This window comes from Apaloderma vittatum, unplaced genomic scaffold (assembly GCF_000703405.1).
Source record: "Apaloderma vittatum isolate BGI_N311 unplaced genomic scaffold, ASM70340v1 scaffold39449, whole genome shotgun sequence".
NCBI lineage: Eukaryota > Metazoa > Chordata > Aves > Trogoniformes > Trogonidae > Apaloderma > Apaloderma vittatum.
This window is the reverse complement of record NW_009735384.1, coordinates 1-9,346: the sequence shown is the minus strand read 5'-3', so window position 1 is coordinate 9,346 and position 9,346 is coordinate 1. Positions and strand designations below refer to the sequence as shown.

Genomic DNA, 9,346 nt, shown 5'->3' with positions numbered 1-9,346 from the left:
CTTCAGGCTCAGAAAAGTAGAAAACTAAATTTCAAAAGGACTGCAAGAGGTGGAGAGAGAGAAAGGCCACTTGGAGATTCCTTCACCTCTGGAGGCTAGGTGGAATAGCAAGAAGACATCCTCTACCACCTAAGATAGCAATTCTCATGGGCAGTTGAACAAATACAGCAGACACGCGTTAATGGAAAAGAAAACCCACATTTTATTGAATGCAAACAGTGGTTGGACAGTGTAGTTAGTTATTCAAAAGGTTCATCTGGTTTGAGAATTTCTAGTCCAGGAAATGTGGCTCAGTGCAGTAATGCTTAGAGCCAGACAGTACATTGCATTTACACTGCAGCAGCTTTCACTGACAGCAGTGAAAGAACTCCTGCTGCAAGAGGGAGACATTCCTCAGTCTGCTGAATTCTCATCCACGCACTGAGACACCTCTCCTCACTATGTGCTGCCCATCCTTGTGACAGCCGTTATTTGTAAACATGCATTCTTTGGACTGCTTTGCTACTCTGGTGCCCAGCCTGGCTGTCCAGAAACCACACTGGGAAATGACTCATTTTGGGGAGGGAAAAAGTTTCTTTAAAAAAAAAAAAAGTTTCCAAATTCAGGAACAGAGCAGGATTCCAAATATTGCCAGTTTAATCTGGCTAAGGAAGAAAAAGTGACAGGACAGGTAGCCAGCAAAATCCATTTAAAGACAGAAAAGCTATAGTAGGTTAGCTTTTTCCAGCAACAGTGATTCCCAATATGTTTTGCCCCCACACTCTAACTCAGGAGTGAGGGAGGTGGCATGGAAAGACATCTGATAACGAGGTGACACAAGAGAAAAAAAAAGGTCAAAGACAGAAGCGGTGCCAAGATGGAGGCTTCCACCTTCTAAGGTCAAACCGTCATTCTTGGCTCTGTGCAACAGAAGAATGATCAGCCCTTCCCAGCACCTGCCACCTTGTTACTTCCATCAGGCGGTGGAGGAGGTCTGGTCTTTCTCCTCCAGAGTCTTGAGGGAAGAGAGAGACTGTGCACCTGCCTTGATCACAGCCCCCATCCTGGAACACACTGTGGCAAGGAAGCGGCAACAGGAGAAGAGGTCCTTTCTTGGTGGGTGTGCAGACTGAAGCCTAAGAGTGTCGAATCCTACATGAGTAAAGAACTGTGCTGGCATAGTCTCCATTGGTAGCAATCCACCTTGTCAGGCGGAGGGATAGATCAATGGCAGGGAGGGGAAGAGTAAGGGTATGGCCACTCCGAGCTCCTCAGCGTGCCGTTTTGGCACGAACTGTGTGACATCTGATACACAACACGTGCCCATCCAGTGGAAAGCACCCATTCTCATCTGCTTCAATGGACAAGGGCTTCCCACAGTCCTAAATAGAGAAAGAAAAGAGGGAGGGAGCTCAATAACAGCCAACAGCAGGGTAAGTGCATTCAAGGATGTCAGAAATGCCCCAATGGATCAGGGTAATATCTCACAGCCCACTGGCCTGTCTCTGATGGCGCTAATGGGAGATACTATTTTGAGGGAAGAGCAAGCCCCTTCTGTGATACCCTGATGTATATACAGCTGTTGTATTAGGGACATTAGAGACTACAATCCTGCATAGTTCTTGTTCATGGACCCGTGGTCTGCGAATGTCTCAGCTTTTTCTGAACCTGCTTCAAAAATGCTCCAGACTCATTAAAAAACCACCTAAGTATTTGGTCAGGATAGGCAACAAAGGTGCCCAGCTGGTGGTGATGAGCATGGGGGGAGATGGAAGGAGTGGAGTCACCAGGCTTACCTCACACTTGTAACATTTCATGTGGAAATTTTTCTCCAGTGCCACCACACGCACTGTCTCATCCTTTCCAGGCTCTGGCATGATAGGCTCACTACAGACTGAGCAGCGTGGAGCATACTTTCTGCAACACACAAAAATGTGGAAGAGACCATGATGACCATGCAGTGACATTCAATGCAAGTTTCTCACTGCAGTACTAGCAGCAGAGAAATGATAAATCACAAAGAAGTTTAGGGAAAGTGACAAGTAGCCAGCAAAATCCATTGGAAGACAGAAAAGCTACAGTAGGTTAGCTTTTTCCAGCAACAGTGACTGCTACAAGGTACACTGCTGACTCATTTTTAACTTCATGTCCAACAGATCACGTGGGCAACTCAGCACCACATTCCAACAAAATTAAACAGATGTAAGGCAATCTGCCTTCTTTCAGACATCACACGCACAGGCTGTCTCCATACCTGTGGTAGTCATCGACACAGTGAGGCTGGTTGGCCTGGTCCACAATAAAAGAGGTCCCCTCCAGAGGGGTATGGCACATCACACAGGTGAAGCACTGGGGATGGTAAGAGTTACCAGTGGCCTTCAGCATCCGGTCTGTGATGGTCTGTTTGCAGACACTGCACTTTTCCAAGGTCCCCTGAGAGCAGAGGAACAAGTCAGACACATTAATCCAAAACCCCAGTCCTGGAAGGCTGCACCACAGACAGACAAGATGGAAGAAGGAAGGGAAAACAAGAGAGAAAAACCACAGCAAGATCAGCTCTCTCCAGCAGCTTTCATCCCACTGACTCACAGCATAGCAGTCCTCGCAGAAGGGCTTCTCATCCACATTGTAGAACTGCTGCCCCTGCAGCTGCTTCTCACATTTGAAGCAGGTGAAGCATTCCACATGGAAGAGGCAGTCCAAGGCCCTCACAGCTGGCTGAGTTCGTGACAGGGGCTTCCGGCAGAAGCCACAGAGCTCTGTCAATGGAAGAAAGGGACTATGAGATGAAAATCCACCATAGTCTTAGTCCTACTGCTGTCCACTGAGGGAACGCACCAGAAGTAGCAGCCTCTGCTGCGGGTGGATGCTCCATATCCTTCATTAGTTTTTGGGTCAACTTCTCCAGCTCTTCTACCTCCTTCATGGTCAGACAGGAATTCCCCCTAGGTGAATCTGCACTGGAGCCTGTGGGTCTATGCTGCAGGAAGAGGAAACATTCAATCCCAAAGGACATATATAGACAGACTCCTTGCCACCCTGTCCCTAATAAACCTACTTCTCTCACCTTCACTTCTCTCTGTCTCTAGGGAACAATCTCCCACCCACTGTGCTTGCTTCTTTCCACCTTTATGTGAAGTCCTATCCCTTTCCACCACTGCCTCTAGTTACATCTCTCAGATTGGTGACAGCTTCCCTGAGCCTGAGACAAATCCTCCCTCCTTATCCTCCGACTTCACTCCCAGTGATACTGTGCCTTCCCAAAGACACTGGTCCCATGGCTCTATCCCTTACCGTGTCTTTTGCAGCAGCGGGATGTTCTGTGGGACGTGGCTTTTCCTGCACTTGGGGTTTTTCCCTCTGCTGGGCATAGGTGAAATTGGGAGGCTGTGGCCGAGAGGAGGGACCTGAAGGTGAAGGAGCTGTGAACTGAGTCTGAAGGGAGGTAGGATATCTTGTGGAGTTTGAGGGAGCCACAGGATCGCTGGCACTTGATTTGGACCCAGACTTAGGAGAGCCAGAAACAAGGGGTGGGGTGAATTTAGGGGTAGTCTGGGCAGGAGGGAGAGAGGGGGGTGGAGGGACTGGTGCTAGGGGTTCCTTGCGTTGCTGTGGGGCTGCCCATGGAGTTGGAGAGGGGTTCAAATCCACTCCAGTGGGCTTGAAAGGTAAGTTTCCACTTGGCTTTGGAGTGAACTTGGAAGGAAAGGAATGAGGAGTATCTTTAGGTGCAGATGGTATTTCCATATGGGCTTTTGGGGCCGATGGTTTCTCAAGAGAACCTGCAGATCCTGGAGATATCTGTAAAGGGAAGCAGCAGAGAGAAACAGGCACTTATCAGCAAGGCAGAAAATGGGCTGTCTATAGCAGTAAGTCAGCAGCTATTCCAGACCCACAACGCTGAGCTCCCACGCTGTTACGTGACCTAACAAGTTACAAGATCTATGCTTTCTGGTCCTTCACATACACTTTTGTGCTATGGTTTATCCAGACATTTTACATCTTCAGTAGCACCCTTCTTTATACCTCCGTTCAATAAATCAGTCATCTCTCCTTCCACCTGCAACAGTCTGGAGAGCTCACCCGGGATTTGAAGGGGTCATTCTTCTCCATGTCATCCAACATTACGGACAGTGAGTCAATCTCAAGATCAATGCTGCTCATCTTGCCACGTACCTACACCACCGTCCATGAGGAAAGAGGGAGCAGAGCACATTACAGGAACAGCCAGAGAACTGGGTATATCCCCCTTAAAATAGCAGATTTTGACACTTTGGACTGTGGTACAGATCTGCTCCTTGCTTTGAGCGGACAGCAAGTTGGTGAGGATGAACAGTCTCCAAGGTCTATAAACAGTGGGGAAAACGTAGAGCCCGAAGAAACTCACAGACAGACTTAGGTGGGAAAAGGACATCCGGAGGTCTCTAGTCCAACAACCTGCTCACAGCAGGGCTAACTCCCAGGTGAGACCATGTTGTTCAAAAGCCTTGTCCAGATGACTTCTAAACATCCCCAAAGATATAAATTCCCCAGCCTCTCTGGACACCTGTACAAGTGTCAAGCCACCCTGCTTTTTTTTCTGTCCAATAGGAATTTCCCTTGCCGCAACATTTGTCCATTGTCTCTTGTTCTCTTGTTGTGCCTCTGTAAGAAGAATCTGTCTTCTCTCCAGCCCTCCTTTAGGTATTGCAGACTGTAGTTAAGAGCCCTACCTTGGCCTCCTCTTCTGCAGCCTGAACAAACCCAGCTCTCCCATCAGGTGCTCCAAACCCAATGATGACTATCATCTTTTTTTGGACTGCACCTAGTTCAGTATTCCTCTGGGGTTACTATACCAGGGAGCCCAAGCAGATACAGTCCTCCAAGATGCAGTCTCACTAGCACAGAAGAGAGAAATAATCACTGTTCTTGTCCTGCTGACTCCACTCTCACAAATGCAGCCCAGCATGTGGTTGGCTGTTATTGCCAAAAGGGTGCAGTGCTAGCTCACATTCAACTTGCTGTCCACCAGGAACCCCAGGTCCTTCCTCTTCAGAGCTGCAGCCTGGCCAGTTGACCCTAAGCTGTGCTGGTGCATGGGGTGGTAGCATTTTCCACTTGCCCATATCTCAGGGCTTCCTGTTGCTGAGTTCAGAGAATAACGAGAAGCTGTCCCAACTCAGAAAGCATCACGAGAAACTACGCTTCTCTTGATCTCACTCACCTCTGGGGCAGGTACCTTGCTCACAGGCCCTTCATCAAACATCGGTGGAGGAGGAGGAGGAGGAGAAGGAAAAACGTCTTCTGGGGCTGGTGGAAAAGGCTCTTCAAAGGGTGGTGGAGGTGGGGGAAAAGCACAGTTTGAGGAGAAACTTGCCTCCTCTCCAGGTGGGGGAGGAGGTGGCAGCGGCAGCTCTATGAGGAAGAGTAAGAATAAAAGCAAGCTTGGATTACTTCTTAGTCTTAGCCAGTACAAACCCCTGGAGGAGTCTTGCAGGTATTACAGCAAGTAATTCCCCAGTACCCAGGGGAACCCAGCACCCATCAAAGACAGTTGAACTCCACAGGCTGTCTTTCACCTTGTCCAAAGCTATTTGCTGTCACATAAACTTTCCTCAGTAGCTACTGCAATTAGTCTCTAGGAATAGTTGGAAAACATGCCCTTTCCCACCCCTCCTCTCATACTTTGGTCCCTAGCATATGCTTCCAAGCCAGGAACCGTCTCAGACTACTGAATACTGAGCAGCATTAGAAGGAATGACAGCAGACAACCCAGGACCCTGAAGAGCCTGCATTATTTCAGGAAAATAAACTGGCACCTCACAGCTGGCTAATAAGCACTACAAGAAACAAGTGGAGGGGAAAAAACCACGTAGGACCAACTACTCCTTATGTGTATGAGGAATCTTTGAAACTGCTTTATTTTTCTGGGAGATGAAAACAGCTTTCCTTCTGGAGGCTAAAATGCCCCCACACTTGATATAAATTAGGACCTGAGCAATTTTCCAGAACCCGTTTAAGCAGGCTGAAAAGCATCAGAGTGCCTTAGTCTCCAAGAAAAAAAAAAAGCCACAACACACCATAGTTTTCACCTATTCATATTTGCTGAGGATGTAGTAAAAAATGTCTCTTTTTGCCTGTTCCACAACACAGTCAAATAAATGTGAATCCTCTTCCCTTTACCATGTATGGAAGAAGTTGTCCTCTTATCCGAGCAGGAAAGAACATTGAAGACAAGGAGGCATAACTTCAACATGCCTTCTTCTGGACACGCACCTTTCTTCCTAGCTAACTCCAACCAGCAGTAGGGTGGAAGACCCATTTTTCACTCCTGCTGCTCCATGCGCAACTTTTAATAGCAATAATGGAATTGTGTCATCTTTATACCCAGCTGTTGTCAGGACTTCTCATCTGTAACCTAAGGGAGATAATACTGCCCTTTCAGAAAATGAAAGCTGAAATCTTATTAGCCAGTGGAATGCATAAACTGCACTGGTATGCACCACCTCTTCCAAGCCTTCTTGTGCCACAAAAAATTCTGCTGGGTGTGGGCTGGGGGAGGGGGGAATAATAGGTTGGTACTTTTTCTTTGAAACTGTATACAGTTTGGGATGAAGTTTGTATTTGTGTTTATGGAAATGATAAAGAATATTGCAGGAAGGAAGTCCCGATCTGCTGTCACATTGTTTCAGACGCACTAGAAGTCTGTTCTATGAATTATACAAACAAAAAGGTTCCCCACAAAGTTACTACACCAGATTTATAGAACGACCAATACTAAATATAACATTCCTACAGCAATACTAATTTAGCCATTCTGTCATGTAAGACAATGTGACCAATTGCTAGGGATTTATGATAAACCACTGTTTGTTTCGGAAGCATGTAAGAAAGGGAGAGAAGGATTGAAGAGACGCATCATGGAAGGATCAAATCAGATGCATTTCTCTCATGACTAAGTTTTGGGGGTTCACCTGTACAGATGCCTTGCTGGCAGCCCTCACGCAGTGGTGAGGCAGCAGCTTAGGCCAAATGGTTCTTTTGTTCATCTCCCTGTCAGGTTAGTTCCTCCATAATAAGCTTTATAAGGAAGGGAGAAGTGGAGCAAACACCACCCAATCCTCCATTCGCACCACACTGAGAAATAATTTTTAACATCCATTTGTCTGCTTTGGTAATTCATATAATATATTTGTGTCAGTTTGAGATCTTCCAACAGATACATCCCTAATCCACACAACTAGGGCAGAAAATCATAAAGTCTAAACTGGTACCCTGGATCAGAGATACAAGATTCCAGCCAACAACATATGAGAAAAAGATCACCAGACTTAGCTGGTACAGCTCTAGGAGATAGAAGCACCAACATGATGAAGTCTTCATGACTTCAGAAATAATAAAAATGGCTTAATAACTTGTCTTCGCTGAGCACAGGACCAGCCTTCTTCCTATGCGGTGAGCTGCCCACTAACTTAGCGTGCTAACCCAGAAAACGTTAGTGCTGTACCGTCTTTGCTAGACAGTGAAAGAAATTTAAAACAGCACTTAGCATTATCTGAAAATACATATCCCAACTGAGGTGCACCCCGACAGAGCGTCAGGGTAACGTGAAGCACCAAGCATTAGCAAGAGGTCCCTAGGGAAATTTCCAGCAGTCCCATGCTGATCAACTCCAACTACACAGTCACACAACCAGGAACCTTCTGCTTCTTAGAGGGCACAAAACCAGCCAACCAATAAAAGAAAAACCAAAAAAACCAACAACCCATCAACACAGGAAATAAAAAACCATAACGAACAAAAAACTAAAACAAAAAAATCCCCGCACTAAAGCAAGAAGTCACTCTACATGGGAAAACACACCCAACCCAAATCACTAAGAAAAAGTGTAAAGTACGACAAGCCGTGCAAACGCTAAGTCTCACTTCCTCTTTATGACAGCTTTCACCATTTTTTCATGCAATTATTTCTTTCTCCTCATCTCTAGCAGCAAAGATTACAATTGTAGAGTCCATGAGAAGGATCTCTACGGCCAGAGACAAGGAACTTGAACTGAGATGAACCAACAAGAAGGAGAATAGCATGATTCATCACCATCAGGGTTAACTTCACTGAAACATATTTGGTCTCAAACATGCTGGCCAGACACTGACTGCAGTTACACAATTATGCACTCAGGGAATATGATGAAAACTCCATTGCATTCCTCTGGCATCAGAGTACAACTGCCTTCCTGCCTCTTTTCCTAATGGCAATACTATACACTTTGCGTTCCCTTTACTACCATTCTTAACTCCTCCTGGAATTTGCCAGCCTCTAGAGCAAGAGTATCCATCACTTATGCCCTTGTTCTCATGTTTAGCCCAGTTACAGACCTCACACCCCAAGAATTTAGAAATGCATATTCTCGTCTGTCAGGGCAGCCCTCACCTACCTTCTGTCAGCAGGGACGTGGACGCTGACGGAATCTCCCCCACCTTCCCTATCTGAGCTCGCTGGGCACCAGCTCCAGGAGGTGGAGGCAGCGGCGACTCTGACGTACCCCCAGCCTTGAAGGGGTTCACCTTGGGTTTTGGGGCAACCACAGGTGCAAACTTCTTCTGTGGGTTGTAGAAGGAAGGGGTAGAAATGTTGATACTGACTGTGGATGTCATGCGGGTCCCTGAGGCTCCTGGGGAGGCCATGTTCTCAGCACCTGGCAGGAAAGAAGAGGGAGCAAATATGAACCCAGCCAGAGTAGGGAGAAACATGTGAAACACAATACAGGAGTTTAAGTCTGGCCAGAGGCTGAAGCGCCTGAGCAGAGCACAGAGCACTTGCAGTACCAGCGCAGGAGAAAGGAGGAACAGAAACTGCAGACAGATCAAATGAGCCAGCACGCTTCACCATTTCGACTCAGGACGGCATTAACCACAAAGGGGTTCTTGCCACAGAGAAAATCAGGCTCTTGGCTGCACTCACACATAGAACCATAGAATAGTTTCAGCTGGAAGAGACCTTGAAGATCATCGAGTCCAGCCTTTATCCCAGCCCTATCACACCACCAAACCATGTCCTTCAGCACAACATCCACCCATCTCTTAAACCCCTGCAGGGACAGTGACTCAACCACCTCCCTGGGCAGCCTGTTCCAATGGCTGACAACCCTTTCAGTAAAGAAATTCCTCCTAATAACTAACCTGAACCTCCCCTGGCGCAACTTAAGGCCGTTTCCCCTTGTCCTGTCACTCTCCAGGAGGGCAAAGAGGGATGCTGGAGAGGACAGCAGAGGGCCACCGGCAGCAGCGTCCCCAGCTGCGCACACCAAGCCCCAGGTGGCCTACGGAGGGTGCCCTCGTACCTGCTCAGCCAGAACTGCGATCAGCATTTCCTCTCCCCCACCCACCCG

The 9,346-nt window shown here is 47.4% G+C and overlaps 1 protein-coding gene across 1 annotated transcript; it reads right to left on the bottom strand.

The window, feature by feature from the left end:
- Window positions 1-1,227: 1,227 nt before the first annotated feature.
- On the bottom strand, window positions 1,228-8,652 carry ZYX (zyxin). The gene is made up of 8 exons (XM_009876544.1): window positions 8,393-8,652; window positions 5,183-5,373; window positions 3,274-3,780; window positions 2,818-2,959; window positions 2,569-2,738; window positions 2,234-2,412; window positions 1,776-1,896; window positions 1,228-1,361 (listed from the first exon to the last, which is right to left on the bottom strand). The coding sequence occupies exons 1-8, from the start codon at window positions 8,640-8,642 to the stop codon at window positions 1,251-1,253; spliced, it is 1,671 nt and encodes a 556-aa protein (XP_009874846.1). The 5' UTR covers window positions 8,643-8,652; the 3' UTR covers window positions 1,228-1,250.
- Between the last annotated feature and the right edge of the window lie 694 nt (window positions 8,653-9,346).

Excerpts from the sequence above, each read along its gene's own strand:
- ZYX (XM_009876544.1), bottom strand. The coding sequence starts at position 8,642 with ATGGCCTCCCCAGGAGCCTCAGGGACCCGCATGACATCCACAGTCAGT. Across the intron at positions 2,960-3,273 it reads CCGCTGCTGCAAAAGACACG|CATAGACCCACAGGCTCCAG; the intron begins GTAAGGGATAGA and ends CTCTTCCTGCAG. Across the intron at positions 1,362-1,775 it reads TGAAATGTTACAAGTGTGAG|GACTGTGGGAAGCCCTTGTC; the intron begins GTAAGCCTGGTG and ends TTCTCTATTTAG.